The sequence below is a fragment of the Arachis ipaensis genome, chromosome B05 (genome assembly GCF_000816755.2).
Source record: "Arachis ipaensis cultivar K30076 chromosome B05, Araip1.1, whole genome shotgun sequence".
Classification (NCBI taxonomy): Eukaryota; Viridiplantae; Streptophyta; class Magnoliopsida; order Fabales; family Fabaceae; genus Arachis; species Arachis ipaensis.
Window position 1 is genome coordinate 45994285 of NC_029789.2, and position 22516 is coordinate 46016800.

General features: G+C 36.0%; 1 protein-coding gene across 4 annotated transcripts in view; it reads right to left on the minus strand.

Moving 5' to 3' along the window:
- LOC107640573 (ribosomal protein L11 methyltransferase-like) overlaps positions 13699-22516 on the minus strand; it is a 10223-nt gene continuing 1405 nt past the window's right edge. The window contains exons 2-7 of one of the 4 annotated variants that reach the window (XM_021123749.1): positions 16923-17018; positions 16636-16772; positions 15526-15562; positions 15330-15470; positions 14148-14477; positions 13699-13999 (exon numbers count right to left, since the gene is read on the minus strand). In XM_021123749.1, coding sequence (XP_020979408.1) covers positions 13886-13999; positions 14148-14477; positions 15330-15470; positions 15526-15562; positions 16636-16730 — 717 coding nt within the window. In that variant the 5' untranslated portion in view covers positions 16731-16772; positions 16923-17018 and the 3' untranslated portion in view covers positions 13699-13885. The other 3 variants (XM_021123750.1, XM_021123751.1, XM_021123748.1) reach the window with 3 other exon arrangements.

Genomic DNA, 22516 nt, shown 5'->3' on the forward strand with positions numbered 1-22516 from the left:
TGCTCCAGCTGAATGAGCTAGAGGAATTCAGACTCAATGCTTTTGAAAATGCAAAAATTTATAAGGAAAAAGCAAAAAGGTGGCATGACAAGAAGCTGTCATCTAGATTCTTTGAACCAGGACAGAAGGTTCTGCTCTTTAACTCTAGGTTCAGACTATTCCCCGGGAAATTGAAATCCCGGTGGAGGGGACCATATGTGATTACAAGTGTGTCACCATATGGAGATGTTGAGCTTCAGGATATTGACTCTGAAAAAAAGTTCATTGTTAATGAACAGAGAATCAAACACTATCTTGAAAGCAATTTTGAGCAAGAATGCTCAAAACTGAGACTAGAATAAAACTCAGTCAAGGTCCAGCTAAAGACAATAAAGAAGCACTTGTTGGGAGGCAACCCAATTTTATTATATCTATTTATTTTCTATTGTTATTTTATGTTTTCTGTAGGTTGATGATCATGTGAAGTCACAAAAACAAATGAAAAAGTAAAAACAGAATGAAAAATAGTATTAAAAACAGCACACCCTGGAGGAGAAGCTTACTGGCATTTAAACGCCAGTAAGGCGCACAGAGCTGGCATTTAATGCCAGAAAGGGGCACAGAATTGGCGTTTAACGCCAGAAATGGGCACAAAGCTGGCGTTTAAATGCCAGAAAGGGGAGAAAAGCTGGCATTAAATGCCAGAAATGGGCGGCAACCTGGCGTTTAATGCCAGGATTGGCAAGCAAGAGGCATTTACACGCCAATATGGTGCAGGGATGAGAAATCTTTGACACCTCAGGATCTGTAGACCCCACAGGATCCCCACCTACCTCATCTCTCTCTCTACTTCACACCTTCCCATAACACCCTTCCCCAAATACTCTTCTCCATCACCTCTTAACCACTCACACATCTCCATCTCCTCTATTTTCTTTCTCTTCTCCTCCCTTCTTTCTTCTTTTGCTCGAGGACGAGCAAACCTTCTAAGTTTGGTGTGGAAAAAGCATTGCTTTTTGTGTTTTCATAACCATTTATGACACCTAAGGCCGGAGAAACCTCTAGAAAGAGGAAAGGGAAGGCAAAAGCTTCCACATCCGAGTTATGGGAGATGGAGAGATTCATCTCAAAAGCCCATCACTAAGAAAAGAATGGAGCAAACAAGAGAGCCCACTCGTGGACCTCAACAAGAGCATTCCACTATCCTCCATGAAATTAGAGAGGACCAAAAGGCCATGAAAGAGAAGCAACAAAGGCAAGGAAGAGACATAGAGGAGCTAAAGTACATCATAAGATCTTCAAGAGGAAGAACAAGCCGCCATCACTAAGGTGGACCCGTTCTTTAGTTTTCTTGCACTTATTTTTCTGTTTTTCGATTTCTATGCTTGATGTTCTATCTATGTTTGTGTCTTTACTACATGATCATTAGTATCTTAGTGTCTATGACTTAAAGCTATGAATGTCCTATGAATCCATCACCTTTCTTAAAATGAAAAATGTTTTCTGAAAAAGAAAAAGAAGTAGGTGAATTTCAAATTTTAAAACAGTTTAATTATTTTGATGTGGTGGCAATGCTTTTTATCTTTCTGAATGAATGCTTGAACAATGCATATTTTTGAATTCGTTGTTTTTGAATGTTAAAATTGTTGGCTCTTGAAAGAATAATGGAAAAGGATAAATGTTATTGATAATCTGAAAAATCATAAAAATGATTCTTGAAGCAAGAAAAAGCAGTGAATACAAAGCTTGCGAAAAAAAAGAAAGAGAAAAAAAAAAGAAAAAGAAAGAAAAAGAAAAAGCAATCAGAAAAATCCAATAGCCCTTTAAACCAAAAGGCAAGGGTAAAATAAAAGGATCCAAGGTTTTGAGCATCAGTGGATAGGAGGGCCTACAGGAATAAAATCCTGGCCTAAGCGGCTAAACCAAGTTGTCCCTAACCATGTGCTTGTGGCGTGAAGGTGTCAAGTGAGAAGCTTGAGACTGAGCGGTTAAAGTCGTGGTCCAAAGCAAAAAGAGTGTGCTTAAGAGCTCTGGACACCTCTAATTGGGGACTCTAGCAAAGCTGAGTCACAATCTGAAAAGGTTCACCCAGTTATGTGTCTGTGGCATTTATGTATCCGGTGGTAATACTGGGAAACAAAATGCTTAGGGTCACGGCCAAGACTCATAAAGTAGCTGTGTTCAAGAATCAACATACTGAACTAGGAGAATCAATAACACTATCTGAATTCTGAATTCCTACAGATGCCAATCATTCTGAACTTCAAAGGATAAAGTGAGATGCCAAAACTGTTCAGAAGCAAAAAGCTAATAGCCCCGCTCATCTAATTAAGACTGATCTTCATAGATGTTTTTGGAATTCATTGTATAACTATATTCTATTCTTTTTATCCTACTTTGTTTTTAGTTGCTTGGGGACAAGCAACAATTTAAGTTTGGTGTTGTGATGAGCGGATAATTTATACGCTTTTTGGCATTATTTTTAGTATGTTTTTAGTATATTTTAGTTAGTTTTTATTATGTTTTTATTCAAAAATCACATTTCTGGACTTTACTATGAGTTTGTGTGTTTTTCTGTGATTTCAGGTATTTTCTGGCTGAAATTGAGGGACCTGAGCAAAAATCTGATTCAGAGGCTGAAAAAGGACTACAAATGGTGTTGGATTTTGACCTCCCTGTACTCAAAGTGGATTTTCTGAAGCTACAGAAGCCCAATTGGTGCGCTTTTAATTTCGATGGAAAGTAGACATCATGAGATTTCCAGCAATATATAATAGTTCATACTTTTCCTGAGATTTGATGGTTCAAACTGACGTTCCAAGTCAGCATAGAAATTTTGGCGTCAAAACGCCAGAACAGGCATGAAAGCTGGAGTTAAACGCCCAAACTGGCACAAAAGCTGGCGTTTAACTCCAAGAAAGGTCTCTACACGTGAAAGCTTCAATGCGCAGCCCAAGCACACACCAAGTGGGCCCCGGAAGTGGATTTTTACACTAACTATTCTAGCTTACTCATTTTCTGTAACCCTAGGTCACTAGTTTATTATAAAAACTACGTTTAATGATTCATCTGGGACCTCATGACACTCTACACAGTTCATATTATATCTTCTACGGCATGAGTCTCTAAACCCCATGGTTGGGAGTGAGGAGCTCTGCTGTGTTTTGACGAATTAATGCAATTACTACTGTTTTCCATTTAATCACGCTTGCTTCCATTCTAAGATATTCACTCGTACTTCAACTTGATGAATGTGATGATCTGTGACACTCATCACCATTCTCAACCTATGAACGCGTGCCTGACAACCACCTCCGTTATACCTTAGACTGAGTGCTTATCTCTTAGCCTCTTGGTTCAGATCAGAGTCTTCGTGGTATAAGCTAGAATCAATTGGCAGCATTCTTGAGATCCGGAATGTCTAAACCTTGTATGTGGTATTCTAAGTAGGATTTGGGATAGGATGACTGTGACGAGCTTCAAACTCACAAGTGCTGGGCGTAGTGACAGACGCAAAAGGATCAATGGATCCTATTCCAGCATGAGTGAGAACCGACAGATGATTAGCCGTGTGGTGACAGCGCATTTGGACCATTTTCACTGAGAGGACGGATGGTAGCCATTGACAACGGTGATCCACCAACATACAGCTTGCCATGGAAGGAACCTTGCGTGTATGAAGAAGAAGACAGTAGGAAAGCAGAAATTCAGAAGACAGAGCATCTCCAAAACCTCAACCTGTTCTCCACTACTGCATAACCAGTATTTATTTCATGTTCTTTACTTTTTACAATTAAATCTAAGAATTATTGATATCCTAACTAAGAGTTACAAGATAACCATAGATTGCTTCAAACTGACAATCTCCGTGGGATCGACCCTTACTCACGTAAGGTATTACTTGGACGACCCAGTGCACTTGCTGGTTAGTTGTGCGGAATTGCAAAGGTGTGATTGTGATTTCGTGCACCACACAAGATGGGTAAAATATATATCACTTTTAAGAATAGTGTGCGAACTTGCACTATCCGTAAGGCAAATATCTTCAAAATATGTCCTTGCCATTTTTCTTCAAAGACAAATGATAATAATAAAATGAGTAGAAGTACATGCACAGTAAAATTATTCATATGAATACTTAACAAATACATACATATATCAAACTATTCCATCATTGATCAAATAGCCAATATTTTCTTCAGAATCCTTAAAGAAATTAGATACATCATAATGAGTGGTGGAATTTTCATCATTTGAAACAAAATTTGTTTCATTTCCTTTGTCATCCTTTTTCAAGGATGCTTGATAAAGATCAACTAGGTGCCTTGGGGTACGACAGGTACGTGACCAATGGCCCTTTCCACCATAACGGAAGCATTTATCCTCAATTGATATATTTTTGCCCATTGTTTCTTTCTTTATCCCACTTCTGGAGAGATCTTTTCTTGTGAACATAATTTCTTTTCCTTCCATAATTTTTCTTGTTATCAAAATCTTGCTATTTACCTCTTCTGGGGTTATAATTTGCTACATTTGCTTCAGGAAATGGGGCGGCGCTAGTTGGGCGCACTTCATGATTTCTTAGGAGCAACTTATTGTTGCGTTCAGCAACAAGAAAGTAAGAAATTAGCTCAAAAAAATTTTTAAATCCTTTTTCTCGATACTGCTACTGCAATAGCACATTCGAGGCATGGAAGGTCGAAAAAGTTTTCTCTAACATATTGGGCTTGAGGAAGTATCACCGTCTTTTGATGATTGTACCTTTTTTCAAGGTCTTTCCACAGATCTGCAGGATCTTTTAATGTGGGATATTCATTTTTCAATCATACGTCGAGATGACGACGAAGGAAAAATATGGCTTTGGCTTTATCCTTCTGGGATGTATTATTTTCAGCATCAATGGTATCTCCAAGATCCATTGAATCAAGATGGATTTCAGCATCTATATCCATGATAAATAATTATTTCCAAAAAGGTGAACTTTAATGAATAAGGAAGCTAAAGACGGGTTAGCGATTACCAAACGACATCGGCTTCAGTGGTGGTTTCCGGCGGCCGCAGCAACAGCGTGGAGCTCCAGCGGCAGAGGCTCGGCCATAAGCTTAGGCAGCGGCGGATCTGGTGGCGACGGCTCCTCAACGGCGACACACTCCATGGTGGCAGCTCCCTTGCGGCGCGTCTCTCTCCCTCTCGCGAATGGCGATGGCGTCTGACAGCGGGGAGGACGAACGGCGACGGGGACTTCTCCTCCTCGCACGACTCTCTCTCCATTTCTGGTCTACCTCGCGACGGTGATGGGTCGGGAAGGACAGATCGGCGGTGATGGGTCAGACCCGCGCCTCCTCTTCCCGCGGCTGAGCTCTCTCACGCTCGTTCTTCCTCTCTCTTCCCTCTACCCTGAACAGTGCCGATGGCGCCCTTCTTTCTCGGCGACAAGGACGACGGCTATAAGCCCGTGACCCTCTCACTCACGAGCCATCCCTCTTCGTTGGCATTGGTGGCAGCAGCGGGATGGATTCGATGGCAGGGCATGGTGGCGCGACGGCGAGGCGTGGTGGCGACGCCCTTCCTCACTTCGGATCTCCCTTCCCTGTTTCCCCCTTCTCCCTTTCTTTCTTTTACTTTGCAGCTACTGCTGCTGTGTTGTTAGGTTTGTTGCTTGTTGCTGGGCATTGGGGGGAAACGAGTAACTAGGTGAGGGTGTCAGGGTTAGGGTTTTCCCAATTTGGGAATTAAAGTTTTTGTAAAATTAGGTTTAAGGGTAGTTTTATAATTTCAAATAAAAGTAGGGATAATGTAGTAATTAAAAATAAATTTTAATCAAACAATGATAATGTATAAAAATACTATTTGTTCATCAATTTCAGAAATTATTTTCAATAAAATGTTCAAATCTGATAATTAGAAATAATATAATTAAATTCTTTATTTTCCCAAAACAGCAGTATTAATATTTTAAAATATTAATTATTTAGTCCGAATCATATAAAATTCTTATTATGTCATAACTACCAACTTTATAATTTAATTATAGAAAATAATTCAATAATTGTAAAATTGGATAATAATCTTAATTTATTTCAAATTCAATTAATCGAAACTTGCTTTAATTATCTTTAATAAAGAAATTTATGAAATTAAAGCTACAAAAATATTGAATTTGAAATTAGCTCATGATAGCCCTTTTTCAAAAGTTCTGGGTCTTACATTCTACCCACCTTATAAAAATTTTCCTCCTCAAAAATTGATACAGAACGAAAGAAATTTCATAATAGTTCACTCTTGAACACATTTAAGGAAGAAGGAAAAATATCTCAACATATAAACATATATACGGTTTTCAAATACTTGGATCGTCGTATGCATAAAGATACAAAGGTAGGAGTGCGATTGCAAAGCAAATGTTACAAGATAGACTCAATGCAAAAGATGACATGGTTCAAACATGTGATAGTAAAGCAAGGCATCGAAGGCTATAAAACAGGATGGGGTTAAAATGACATGTTTAACATCCACACACTAATCTCATATCAACCTCAAAGCTTCAACTTTCTAACTCCATCAATCACGTAACAACCCCACAACCGGCCACAAGTCTAACACCCGCAAACTCTTTCACAAGGAACAAAACTACCACAACTCCTCATAACGTTACACACCTACCGCTTCACCTTCCATATATACATATCACGTCTTAAAGAACTAACGCATCACATTACTACGTCTACAGGTCATACGTGACATCAAAATAATTCTCGAGTCTACTCAGAGGATACAGGATTTTAGAAGGGAGAGACCAATGTCAAAGATAATACCCAGAGATTTGAAAGAATGTATACAATTCCAGGTAAACAAAGATGCTTAAGCAATGAAGTTTGCTAGAAATAAATCAACTGACAACTCCAAAGATAACCCTTGGATCAAAGAAATTAAATAGGATCAATAAGAAGAAAAATCAGCGCATTAGTTTGAAATAAATTCAAACTGAGTCGAAGAAGTATGAGGTTTATACAAAAGAAAATCCAAGGCCAAAGACAAACTTACAAGAGTCGAGTATGGATGAAACTCTTTCGAATGCATTGCTCATGAAAAGTGAAAAACCTTTCAAAAACTATTTCACGTTTTCAAAGGAAAGGGTGCACAACAAACACTTTGAAAAAGGATATCAAAAGTATAAATGTGGCATCCTTTAATATAGTTTCATGTTGAGATAGATTAGGTAGAGATTTAAAACCAAATGAACACCAATTTGGCTAAGAACAAAAATATTTCCCCAAATATTTTAGATAGTTAGGTGCACAGCCTAACCAAAAGTAATCATAAAACTTGGAAGAAAACCAAATGCTGGTTCAAGAATTCTCAAAGTTCATATTCAAAAAAGCGTGTATAAAATTATTGAAAAGACGGAAGAAGAAATTAAACTATATTTAGAAAAGAAAATCCGAGGTAAAAATTTGTTTATAAGTTAGTAAAGGAAATAAGTGGTGCGTTGCAAACAGACAGATTTCCGATAAATATGGAAGCTTTCCAAAACTTCATTTAAAATGGTGCATGCCAACTTCAAAATATCTTTGTCAAAATTTGAAGAATGGTTTCAATTACAATCAAGCAACAGAAAAAATTTAGTTTGGAATTTCCTTCAAAGAGAATTCAAAACTTCTTTAAAAAGTTCAAACAAGACTCTAAAAGTATACTTGAAATCACCATCTCAGAAGGACATTCAAGAAGTTTAGGATGTACTTAAAAAGGAGTCAAACCATACAAGAAAGGATCTTAAATCAAGGGAGTTCAAACAAGGTCCACTAGGCATGAGACATCAAACAAGCTTTCAATTGCTCCAAAAGAATACCAAACGTCATAGGAAAAGACAACTCAATTGCTAGTAATTTTTCAAGAATAAATATTTGACTAAGAACTCTGGTAGAGACAATGAGAGGATAAATGATGCACTAATTTGAAACGAATCAAGCTGACTCACATAAGAAGGATATTCACAAGAGAGGAAAAACCAAGATCAATGATAATGTTCACAAGATGTAAAAGATTAGTTAAAAACAAGGTCAAGTATGACATCCATAGAAACAAAGACTTAAGGAATTAGTCCATGCTAGAAAGGAAATATATGAGCCCACTATTTTCAAAAGAACAACAATTGCATAAGCAATGTATCATGCTAAATTAAATTCAATTAAAAATGAATTAAGCAAAACTTGTCAAACAAAGATCAACCGGAATAAAGGCGAAAATCTTTTCTTTCTAAAATTTTGAAAAATACCTAAGCGCATAATCAAATAAAGATATGCATAAGAACTTTAGTAAGGTTATTTGAAAAATCAAATTGTATTTAGAGTAAGTATAATTCCTTAAACCAGTAGAAGAATAAGTGAGGTATTAGAAATAAATAGTTTTAAAATTGCATAAGAAATTTTCAAAGTTTTATGTAGATGAGTGTATATTGAATCAAAAACGACTTTATAAAAATTCAAAAATTGATTGTAAACATAGCCGAATAAGAGAAAATTATGAATCATAATTTCTTTAAAAAGAGACCCGGAATAAGAACTTAAAAAGGCATGCGACATCAAAACAAGATCAAAATCATATAGAAAAAATACATGAATAGAAAAGAAGGGTTTAAACAGAGAAAGACAGACACACTAAGGATCTCAAACAGGCATATACGATTAGGATCAAACAAGAATGCATATGAATAGAGAAATACGGTTGGAAATCCAAACTACTTTCCAAAAGGGAAGGGCAACAAGGACTTTAAGATAGGCTAGGAAGGAACAAGTTGACTGCATCAGAATTTCAAGACACATACTGAGTAACCTCGAGAAATAGTCTCTAACGTTTCCAAAACCCGCGATTCGCTTTACCCAAAACTTGTATATCATCTATGATAACCCATTAGTGCTTTCATATACATGATTCACTAGTATTAAGCCGGCCAAACTTAATACCAACAAGTATGCAATGCAAGACTAATAGCGTTAATCAATAGACCGTCATGTGCATAAAGCTCTAATTCTCGTCATCCGACAAGACCTAATACATGACAAACGCGCAGAGTATGCAATTGAAGCATAGTCGGTCCATTCCTCAGGCTCTACAGGAAAGACCGCTCTGATACCATAATGTAACACCCTAACTATCAAAATGTTACACTTCCAGCTGCGCCGCTCTGATAGCTCGGGTATTACGACAACTTGTATAATATTTAATACTAAAATATGAGCCTGTTTAGAACCTTAAACCATATAACCACCCCAAGAATACTTTTTGTTAGATAACATACATCCATACATACAATACAACTTACAAAATTCACAAATACATATATATATATAAAGGCGAGGGAAACATAAATACTAAAGCAATACAGAATTATCGTCTAACAGAAAAGAAATAATCTCTTCCGAACTTCGTCGTCCGTAACCTGAAAAGAGAAAAGACCTGTAGGGGAGTGAGAACATCATCCTCGAAAGGGTTCTCACTACAGGGTTGCAGAATTACTATAATAGGATACGCGAGATAAAATCATTACAGTGATTAATAACCGCCTTATGTATCTTTTCAAAAACAAAAGTCTACTATAAAAAAAGGTATCTGAAATCTTTTCTGAAAGAGGAAACTGTTCATTTCTTATAAATTCAAAAGCCTTTCAAAAAGTTCATCTATGCTGAACTAGGTTAGTTTTTCATACTTTTCCAGACTAGAAACATCAACCAAACATGGCATTCGGCCAACCTCATGACCAACCACGGCTCTAGGCCCAAACAACCCAAACAACAACCAATCACCACAGTCCAATAGAGTCTCAATCGCAAACACAAATAGAAAAGTTCAGGCACAAACAAATAGTTACTGCAAGTAGAATAATTAGCAGATAAACACAAGTAATCACAAAGGCAAACCAAGTACATTATGCACACCCAAACAATGTCACATAGATGCATATGATGAATGCCTGTCCTAGTGGCTGATGATATCATCTGTCGGTTATAAAGCCAACCCGACAAGTCCTGGTAGCTAACCATTGGACTGTCCCTCTGTCGTGCATCCCCAACTCGAGTTATTCACAATCATAATCATAATTTACATCCAACACCCTCACTGGTGTATATTCACGAGGGCGAGCTCATTCGGAACTTTCACAGTGTCCGGCCACACTTACGACATAGGGTCAGCAGAGTATCGAGTCTCAACCTAGAGTACATGGTGGCTAGCCACTGCTTCTACCTAGGAAAACTTGTATCTCAGATAATTGGAAGTGCAACAATCACAATATCAATAACTCAGCATTTATGCATTTATTTTTATCCATAAATCAACATTCATCTCAGCCATCCGGCTCATAACATATTCCGCAATCAGCCATAATTCATTATTATACACAGCCATTCCGGCTCATAACAAAATAGCACTTCCACCATCCAAAATCACCAAATTCATAAAATCATCATTCAAGCCATAAATCACTTTTTCTCAATTCACTTCACTTTGAAATCAAAAATCAATTCTATTCAGCCTTGGCTTTAAAGTTCCCATTCCTCAATCATCTCAGGCTCATAAGCCACTTTTACTCAAAGTAGGTTCCCTTTTTAAAAAAAAGCCACCCTCGATATCCTCTTTCCAAAACTTCCAAAACCATGGCAAATTAAAGATCTCTTTCGAAATATTCAAAATCATCCATTCAACAACGGGATTTTATAACAAAAGTTCCTCGGCAGAGTCTCAAGTCTTTAGGGAAGGACAACCTATCTCAATTTCTTAAAAATTCATTGAAATTCTTAAAATCATAGATCCTTGGTTTAAGCAAATAAAAACAGAGTTTATTATAAAACCGGATCATATAAAGTCACAAGTCCCAACCCAATCCAAAGTCAATTCACTTGAAACGGAACCGATTCATTTAAATTAAAACCACTTTTAGGTTCCTCCTTAAAACTAATTCTCTGACTTCTTCCAAAATGTCACAAACGCAATTATTCAATCAAAGTCCAATTTCTTTTAAAATAACTAAAAGCTCCTCTGAACGAAATCTTTAAGTCTAACCAAAAGCAAAAGTCCTTTTTATATGAAAAATCAATATTAGAACATAATACTTTCCTTCAGTGATTCAAATGGTAAAATAATTCATTTCTAAATAAATTGAACTCAAGACATATAGTTTACTTAAATAAATTAAGCTCGAAAACATAAATATTTTCTTAATAAATCAAATAATACAATTTTTCAAACCTTTCTAAATAACTTTTCAAACAAAGTCTAGGATTTTTATAGAAATTTCGGCAGCACCTCCCCAAAAACTTGGACTTTACCACCCAGTTCGGGTCCTAACTAAACCATTCCACAATCCTTTTCAACGGTCTAAATCCAAAATCAGTTCAAAAGCAAGCTAAATCCAATAGTCACCTCATTTTCATATCTCAAGGAAACTATTTCAAAATCAAATCATTATCAACCGATTAAACTCATTTCCAAAACTTTAAAGAACAGTTCAGCAACAATTCATTTATCAAAACCAAACAATAATCAAATCAAAACATATAATCATATTCATCCAAAGTAGCCAAATAATACATAAGACTGGTACAATCACTAAAAGTATATAATTCTCACACCAGTATCCATTTATAAAAATTCCAGATATAAAATAGCTTTTAGAAAAGCCCCTACCTTAATACGCAAAACTATAACCCAAACGCATCACAGGAACCTTCTCTCTCAACCCGAAAACACCGACAACCGCAACCTCAGCTCCAAGCCACTTTCGCAGTAACCACCACAACTCTAATCGTAACATATAATAACTGAGACTCAATCTTATAGCAATTTGCACTACAAACCTTAGCGTGAGATAATAGAACAGTAACTAAAGGGCTTTCAAAACGAAAACGCTTACCAAAACGAAGAAAGAACGGCTGAACTGAATGGCAGTAGCTCCAGTGTGGTTCCGGCGGCGACAACTCGCGATAACTCGTAGCACAGACAGCCTCAGCACAACTCTCATGGTAAAGGTGAACTTTAACGAATAAGGAAGCTGAAGACGGGTTAGCTCTTACCAAACGACACCGGCTTCAATGGCGGTTTCTGGCGGCCGTAGCAGAGGCTTGGAGCTCCAGTAGCAGAGGCACGACCATAAGCTTAGGCAGCGGCAGATCTGACAGCGACGGCTCCTCAACGGTGACACACTCCACGGTGGCAGCTCCCTCGCAGCGCGTCTTTCTCCCTCTCGCGAACGGCGACGCCGTCTGGCAGCGGGGAGAACAAACGGCGACGATGACTTTTCCTCCTCGCACGACTCTCTCTCCATTTCTGGTCTTCCTTGCGACGGTGACAGGTCGGGACGGACGGATCGGCGGTGACGGGTCAGATCCGCGCCTCCTCTTACCGCGGCTGAGCTCTCTCACGCTCGTTCTTCCTCTCTCTTCCCTCTACCCTGAACGGCGCCGATGGCGTCCTTCTTTCTCGGTGACAAGGACGACGGCTACAAGCCCGCGACCCTCTCACTCGCGGCCATCCCTCTTCATCGGCGTTGGTGGCAGCAGCGGGATGGATTCGATGGCAGGGCACGGTGGCGCGGCGGCGAAGCGTGGTGGCGACGCCCTTCCTCCCTCCGGATCTCCCTTCCTTATTTCCCCCTTCTCCCTTTCTTTCTTTTACTTTGCAGCTACTGCTGCTGTGTTGTTAGGTGTGTTGCTTGCTACTGGGCATTGGGGGGAAACGGGTAACTGGGTGAGGGTTTCAGGGTTGGGGTTTTCCCAATTTGGGAATTAGGGTTTTGGTAAAATTAGGTTTAAGGGTTTTGTAATTTCAAATAAAAGTAGGGATAATGTAGTAATTAGAAATAAATTTTAATCCAACAATAATAATGTATAAAAATACTATTTGTTCATCAATTTCACAATTATTTTCACTAAAATCTTCAAATCCGATAGTTAGAAATAATATAATTAAATTCTTTATTTTTCCAAAATAGCAGTATTAATATTTTAAAATATTAATTATTTAGTCCAAATCATATAAAATTCTTATTATTTTATAACTACCAACTTTATAATTTAAATATAGAAAATAATTTAATCATTGTAAAATTGGATAATAATCTTATTTTATTTCAAATTCAATTAATTGAAACTTGCTTTAATTATCTTTAATCACTACTAGAAAACTAGTTATTACAGACAGATTTACAGACAGATTTAGTCCTTATTACAGACGAATTTTTGGTTATCGACGAAATTACCGACGGATTTTGTCCCTCTGTAAAAGTCCCGTCGGAAATTATTTACCGACGGATTTTTTTTCCGTCAGAAAATTACAGACGAATTTTTACCAGTTACCGACGGATTTTCCCTCTGTAAATTCTCCATCCATTTTCCAAAGCCGACGAACTTTCCGACAGATTTTCTGTCTGTAATTACAGACGGATTTTCCGACGGATTTTCCGTCTGTAATTACAGATGGATTTTCTGACAGATTTTTCGTCTGTAATTTGAACTTTGGAAAATCATCTCACACTCTGATTACAGACAGAAAATTCGTCTGTAAATCCGTCTGTAAGGTAAATTTTTTTTTCTAATTACAAAATAAACTTATTTTCATACAAAATAAATATAAATTTAATACAAATTTTTATCTAATTTGTATTCAAATATTTATAATATTTCAAAAAATAAACAAATTCATCGTATTATCAAACTAAAAGAAAAGTACTATAAACAAGCAAGTCAATATATATAATTCAAAACACAAACAAAATGTATTGATCATCAACTATAATTCCTAGTATATCATCAACATGTTGCTTCTTGTAAAACATTCTGGGTGGCATTAAAATGGCAAAGAATGATTGGATGAGAAAAGTTAAACCCCTAGACCAAGTATCTACAGCAACGAATCAGCAGATATCTATATTCTTTCTTTTTCTGCCACTCACACATGCCCAGTCATCCATTTTCGACACTTCTATGCCTTCTAAGAATAGTGAATATTTTTGTAATAAGTTCTGGACCTGCATAAGGAACATAGAAGATGAATTTAGGAGGAGAATGTGATTCGAAGCAGTTCCACCAACAAGAATCTGCATTTGGCAGCAAAGAGATAGTTGCATTCTGAATAAAGAAAATTGATAATGAGAATTAATTGAACATTTAAACTACTTGTTCACTTAAGATTCCAGAGAGACCAATAATTGCTCCAGGCTTTACAGAAAAGATAATTTGATCAGCAAGATTTAACAGAGGATTTAAAAGTATGTTTGCGATGACCACATCATATTTATCCTTGTGAGTGACTGTGTCTATCTCGAAAGCATTTTCTCCCTCGACAACTCTAGATGGCCAGTCATCCCTGCAGGATGAAGAAATTTGGCTTGCAATCAAGTGCAGTTGCAGCTTGTCTGGTCTGATGTTATTCAGAGTATCATTTTCAGATGCTGATGCAATTGCTTGTGAATCTATATCGACTCCAATGGCAAAGGCAGCACCAAACTGCAAAAGGTCTATTATTGGTGAATATGAAACTGCAGAAGGTCTAGAATTGCTTTCCTTCACTCTCATTTGATTAATTTCTCAACTGATTCTATTACATCAATAATATGCTCTTTTACTAACTTAATAATTAAACCCTAAACCCTATATAAGGCCCAATAAGTACAGAACATGTCATATCAAAATGTCTCTGAAAATTCATATCTGACATATGTTCTGTTAATTAACCAAAAAAAGACAGTTAAAATATGTGAATATGATAGAGATGGTTATAATATTTATCTTTCCACACAGAGATGTTCAGGGAAACAAAGTAAGAATGAAAATGAACTCTACTATACACCAAAGGCATTCTCGCACTGACAGTTTTTCATAATATGAATAAGTGATCATTCCCCGAATAAGAATGCTAAGTAAAGAATGCAGTAAATTTAATAGCTATTAAACAGAAACCAAACAATTAGCAGTTAGTATTTAACAGCTAGAACACAGGACTAACTCGATTTCATAAAGAGCATCATTGCCTCATTGACTCGATTTCTAGTTCATAAAAGATGAACCTGTCTGATTTTCACTCATGCCCTTCCAAAATTGATTTGAACAGAGACACTAGAAGATACACCCAAAAATTTCAGCTACTCTGCCTTCGAGTGAAAGGCATACCAAGACATTTTTCTCATGAAAAACTTTGCCAAATATCATAGAACAGAGACTAGATGGCTGAAGAAATGTGAATATAGCATAATAATGCAGAACTTCAATAGCAAGGAAGTTGCGTAGATATTAGATCAATCTTCTAAAGCAACACAAGAACAACTTCATGATATTGATCTAGAAAAGAAGCAAACTAACCTGAGCTCCTTTCATCCAGTCATCCTCGTCAATAATTTTAACTTCATATCTTGGTATCTTTTTCAAACTAATAGAATCAGCAGCATGTGAAATGCTCATATTTATATCCTCACCTTCAAGAAAAATAGAACTAACACAAATCTGCAGAGTTTTAGAAGTGTTTGAGTGCCTTGATCAGATTAGAACTGTAGAGTACCTCTCGTTGGTTTTCACCCTCTGATATTGTCGGATTCCTGAAGAACCAAGAGAGAAAAAAAAAGAAGCAAAGATCATATTCACATTCATACCAAACCCACCGAAAAGATAAGAATGGAAAAGAGATAAAAGAAATAGTAGTGCCATCACTAGATAAAAGAAACAGTAATGCCCACTTTGCTTAGGCATGGACCTTGCATAATCAAATTTCAAGGGAAGTTGAGTAACTTAATTGAATAGAGAAGCTTCTATTCTAAATTAAAATTGAATCACATTAGCCTCCTGCTTCTATTGGTGGTAAAATTTATCAAAACCTTCAGAAATTTTAAGTGAAAGATAGCGAGGCTTTAATCTTAGCAAGTAACCTCAAACTAGCATGTAACCTCAAACAAGAAAAGCTTATACCTTCTTTCTCGTCAATTTTTGTTCAGTCAACTATCAAACAAGAACACATTCAAATAATTAGAATAAAGCAAAAAAATTTGGAGAGAAGAATGTTAGAGAGAAGAAAACTTAAAATTATCCTTAAAATTAAGTAGCTTCATGAGTACTACATTTATCATACAAGCAACAACTAATTAACTATTTGTGTTCACGGTTGAAGACTAGATTCATTCGCTTAATTATTTTAGAAAATATATATTATAATCTCAATTTATTAAAAAGGTTATGTTAGAACTTACAACAAACAGAGAAGGAGTGAAATCAAGTGAACAAGTATGATTAATTAATAACTTAACAAGCCCTGCAATCAAGTGAACACTAAACCTATACTAGCTAGGAATATAGTAATATAGTATCATGAATAAATGAATTACTGGCCGGATGAAATTGTAGATATTGATTTCAAATTCAAATATTGCTTTCTTACTATTGTTGATGAGAGATAATAAAAATAAATGGATAAACATACATTGCATGCTTGAACCTTGAAAAATATTTAAATTTGATCAATGGGTTAACACAGCAGAAACGTAATAATTTCTTACTTCCATTTTAGAAACCTATCATAGTCATGAAATTATATTAAGTCTCTTACTTTGAACCAGTTAATAATCTTTTATATAGTCAAAATTGAATTTAAAAGCAAGAAAGAGAGTAAGTACCTTACTTGTTCATATAATAACATGGTGCAATAAACTTGGATCTGACTCTTGGGTTCCCTTCATTAGCTCTGGCAAGGTCCCATGGACCGCTAGAATCCATCTTGAATGGCAGAGGCTTGGCTCTGTCTCTCCTGCCTGTAACCTGTAACGCCCCTTTTCCTCAAACATTCTCCTTGTCTTGCAATCCAATTTCAAACTTCAAATAAGTAAATAAAGAAACAAATAAATAAGAAACATGGAACCCAAATCTATAAAGAGCAACTGGCGTATTAAGAGCAAAACACTAATGTACCTATTAAGAGCAAAACACCATCTTAAGGTGGTTGCTGTTGAACTCTGACTATCTGTAAGGAAGCAACTGGCATAGAAGCCAACCACCATCCCACAGCTTCTCTGGATATGTAATAAAACAACAGAAGAGGCTAACTAATACATCAATTACCTGAAAAATACACCATACATAAACATAGGAATTATCTATGAGAAGAGCAAAAGGTACAACACAGTATACCAAGAATTATCAGACAAAAACAAATATTGATTTTACTTTGTGCATTAATTAAAAAAATATCACTTTTTGAAAGAAAGTAATGTCGCCTACACACTTGAATTCAGATATTAAACTAAGTAGTATTACCTGTTATTTATCTGCATATAATTTAGTGTTTTTGGCAAATTAAAGTTTTTAAGAGTGAGAATGACGCGACAAACCCTCATAGTGGTGTCTTTGTGGGTCAATGATTCAATTTAGTTTGTTTGAAAATTGGAAAAGTGACAAACAAGAAATAAGAAAAAGCTAATAAAAAAATTTCTAACCCTTTAATTTTTAAAAGAAAATTGGAGATAGTAGTTAACAAAAAATTAGATGCTGCAACATTTATATATATAGTGTATGAAGTATCTCACAAAGACCGGAACCTAATAATAAGCTAAGGAAATAGCTTCAAACGAATTAGTAAATGTACACTGACGTGGCGGAAATTGGCGAGTCAAGAATTGTTATAAAATATGCGTTGCAAGTATAGTTCTTAACCAACCAGAAATCCGCTTATCAATTTAGAAGGGTTGTCACAAAAATTAAAATTAAAATACTGGTAGTATGAATCCCAGGTCGTCTCCCAACGAGTTGCAGAAAGGTGTGCTATTTTATTAATCAGATGTTTTCAAAAAGAAGTTGAGTTGAATAAACAGGAAATTAAATTGGAAAAATTAAGTAATTTAAATAAAAGCCTTGACTGGGAGTAGATTAGTTAGAAGCCCTATTCTTGTTGCAGTACTCTCAAGATTAATTGATAATTGAAGGTTGTTCTGTTTAGTTATCCCTTACTAGGTAAGGGAAAGTCAAACAAGTTGGAATGTTGTTTCTATTCACAAGTCCCAATCCGCTTACATGGAAGGACTGGCGTTAGTGACTAGAGAGCAATCCAACAATAGACCCAATTACAATTTCTCCTTTGAGCATTCCAACTCAAGAGTTCCTTTCAATCAACTCCCCATCAAGTTAGGGAACTACTCGCTCATTTTGAACGTGGAATTCATAACATAGAAAAGAGAATTAAAGAAAGACATGATAAATAAAACTCAAAGGAATCAATTAAAAATAAAAGTAACTCTTGTATTAATAAATTCTAAAATAATCCAATAGTAAAATTGAGTAAATTAAAGGACATGGAAGAGTAAAGCCAAGTAAAGAAAACGAACTAGAATGACGAAGTCTTGATGAGGTAATAACTCTTCTCAATATCCCAATGCAAAGAACAATAGAAATTAAAATCCTAAGAACTATGAATGTGTAGAGAGAAAACCTAGAGGAGGAGTAAAACTAGATCTAAAAACTAAAACTGTGTAGAATGAATGTTGTTCTTGGTTTCTGCATGTCCTCTAGCTCTAGTCTACTTTTTCAGGCCAAAAATTGGGTCAAAACGGGGCCCGAAATCCCCTAAACTCTTGAGACTCTGATGAGAAATTTCTATTACCAAATTCTGTTTTAGGATGACTGATTTTTGAATCTTTTAGAAGAGATTTTTAATTTGGCCTAGTTGCTGAATTGTTTGGAAGTTTTAGAAGGATGTTGCGGAAATATGGCTTGTTTGAAAGAGGAAATTTCTTTTGAGAAAGTTGGCTTATAAGCTAGAAGTGATTTGAGAAATGTGGTTTTTTAAAGTTAAGGCTAGAAAGAATTGATTTCGATTTCAAAGTAAAGTGATTTGAGAAAAAGTGATTTATAGCTTGAATGATGATTATATGTTTGATGATGTTGGATGGTGGTAGTGCTGTTATGTTATGAGCCGGATGGCTGTATATGATAATGAATTATGGCTGATTGTAGAACATGTTATGAGCTGGATGGCTGTATATGGCTGATTGTGGAATATGTTATGAGCCGGATGGCTGAGGATGAATATGAATGAGAATTGACTTGATAAAGTGACTGTTGCACTTCCAACTATCTGAGATACGAGTTTTCCTGGGTGAAAGCAGTGGCTAGCCACCACGTGCTCTAGGTTGAGACTCAATACTCTGCTGATCCTATGTCGTAAGTGTGGCCGGACACTGTGAAAGTTCTGGATGAGCTCGCCCCGTGGATAAACACCAGTGTGGGTGTTGTATATGTATTGATAATTATGATTGTGGATAACTCGAGTTGGGGATGCGCGAGAAAGGGACAGTCCAATGGTTAGCTACCAGGACTTGTCGAGTTGGCTTTGTAATCGACAGATGAGACTCATCAGCCACTAGGACAGGCATTCATCATATGCATCTATGTGACATTATTTGGGTGTGCATATTGTACTTGGTTTGCCTATATGATTAACTATGTTTAACTATTAATTGTTCTACTTGATGTAACTGCTTGTTTGTGCTTGAGCTTTCCTACTTGTGTTTGCGACTGAATCTCTGTTGGATTGTGAGGGATTGGTTGTGGATTAAATTGTTTGGGCCTAGGGCCGTGACTGATTATGAGATGGGCCGAAGGTCATGTTTGGTTTGTGTTTTTGGCTTAGAAAAGTATGAAAAACTGAATTGGTTCAGCATAGACTTAATGAACCTATGTTTGGAACAGCTTGGTCATTCATACTTTATAGGAGAGACTTTTCGAAAGGCTTTTCTGAGTTTTGAAGAATTAATAGTTTTCTCTTCCAGAAAGGATTTCAGAATTTTAATATTAAATCTTTGGTTTTGAAAAGATGCATAAGACAGTTATTAATCACTGTAACGATTTTATTTTCATGTATCCTATTATAGTAATTCTCGAGGTTTTTCGGTTTGGTGTCTCGAACTCTGTGAATGTCATATGGCTTGTTCTTTCTTGATGTGCCTTGAGGTTCTTGTTTGTGATATCTTCCTTGGGAAGTAATTTGATTATCTCCCAATCCTATCCTTTTGTTTACATGCATTCTCGTCTGATCTAAACTGCATATGTCTATTTACAATTTTTTGGAGTATCTCCTTTTACTTGTCTAAACTTTTCTCCTTGGCTCCTATACTCTTTGATGTAACTTTGAAAACTGTTTAATGTATCAAAAAGGTCCTTGAAAATCTTAAAGGAATCATTATCAACTGAATTGTCCTTCTTTGTAAGTTTTGTAACTCATCGGATCAGTTAAAAACTTGTTCCTTATTTCATGCCTTGAGAATCCTACTTGTTTTCCTTCGAATTGAGTTCCTTTCTTGAAGGCAACCCTTTTAGCGTATTCTGGATGTCCTTATGAGGGTGCTATTTCTATAATATACACAGAGTTTTGTTTCAAACCTTTTGAAAGAAGTTTTGAACTCTATTAAGAAAAATTTCAAATCAGTTCTTCTCTTATTTGATTACATTCATGGCCATTCTTTAAGTTTTGATAAAGTTGTTTTAAAATTTAGCATGTCCTCCTTTATATGAAACCCTGAGGACCATATTGAACTAAAAACCTATCTATTTGCCACACATCACGTGTTTTCTTTATTGACCCATAAGGGACTTTTACTTCGAATGTTCTTTTTAAATAAAGTTTGGTTTTGTCGCAACTTTTATGCCCGTCTTGTTTGAAAATGGATTTTGATAAATTTCCTTTGGTATCATGAGTTTTGAAAAATAAAGGGTTGTGAATTTTGTAAACGCTTGATTTTTAAAAATCTCTAACGAGACATAGCTTGACCTTCGGACCTCCAAATTTTGTAAAATTTGTTTTAAATAAAAATTGGGTCTGTGAGGTTTACATCGTTTGAAGAACAGATGAAAAATAATTTTTTAAAACAAAAAAATTATGCGCGTTTGAAGTTCGGTATGAAAATCTAAGATTTTGTAATTTTTGAAAATTTTCAAATTTTTCTAAGGCATGCGTATGCGGAGCAGAGCACGCGACACGAGCGTTGGCTACTGCCAAGTGATCTCGCGTACGCGGGAGAGGTGCTGCGTACGCGGCTATTGCTTTTTATCGCTGTCCATATGCAGGACCGGGGCATGTACGCATGACCCCTGTTCTGCTAAAAACTTGTTTCCTTTACAATAACCATTCCCAGCTTACTAATCTTTTCTAATCACAATTTAATTTTTATAACTAAAGACTAGGTTTTGAGTATTGAGGTTGGTTATGATTTCCACTTTTGAAACTCTCCTATTCCGTTTTTAAACTAGGAAATTGTTTTGATGAATATAACTCGATTTTCTTTTGACTATATGCAAATTTTATGCATGCGTTGGGTTAGTGATGCACCTCAATATTTTCTTCTTACTTTTCAAACTTTACATAATTTCCTTCAACTTGAGTTTGTATTAAGGTGAGGTCACATCTATGCTTTCGTCGTTCTTTTACAAATATGTTGTTGCATGCTTTCTCTTTTGAAATGTAACATGATTTTCTTAAGTTCCGATTCTTATGGGCAATGCATTCGAAAGAGTTTCATTCATATTCGAATCTTGTGAGTTTGTCCTTGGCCTTGGATTTTCTTTTCTATAAACCTCATACTCCTCGAATCAGCTTGAATTCGTTTCAGGCCGTTGTCACTTGTCCTTTATCTCTAATCTTGTATCTTTCTGAATAAATTCAAAGGTTGCCTTAGAGTCACGTATGACCCTTAGGCGTAGCAAGCGAAACGTTAGTTTCTTTAGAATGCTGTTCGTGAGCGTAGAAAGGTGGAGTTTTTAATGCCTAGTATCACAGGAAGCTGTGGAGTTTTAGTTTTCACGTGAGAGAGTTTTGCACATGTTGGACTTGAGACCAGTAGTGGGCGTACGAAGGGAGTGGAGGGGTCGAGAACTCTCGGATGAGTTGTTTGATATAGTAAGGTTGGTAATGGTGGAAATGCGTCTGGATGGAGTTGGAAGTTGAAGTTTTCAAGTAGGTACGAGATCGGTGAGCGAACATTTTACCCGTTGTCTAAATAACAGCCTGCTTGGTAGCTTTTTGCCACATTAGCTATAGCTTTGCTTTGTGAATGCATGTCTTGTATCTTCTGCCTTACACCATGCTCTACCTTTGTATTTAAATCTTACAGTTATTCAGTATTTGAACATTTACATATATGTGTATGCTCAGATTTGTTACTTTTTCAAAAAGGTATTTAATAGAGCGCTAAGACTATGGATTACCTTAAGTATTACTTTAATTTTCAAAGACGAAAATTTTTATAAGGTGGGTGGAATGTAAGACCCAGAACTATTGAAAAGTTAATATGAACTAATTTCAAATTATATATCTATTTATTTATAGTTTTAAGTTTATAAATTATTTTATAGAAGATAACTAAAGGTAGTTTTGATTAATTGGATTTGAAATAAATTAAGATTTTTATCCAAACTCTATAATTTTGGATTATTTTCATATTTACTATTTAAAGTCTTAGAAATTCAATAATAATGATGTTTGGAAATTTAAATTAGAATTTTATCTAATCTTTTAA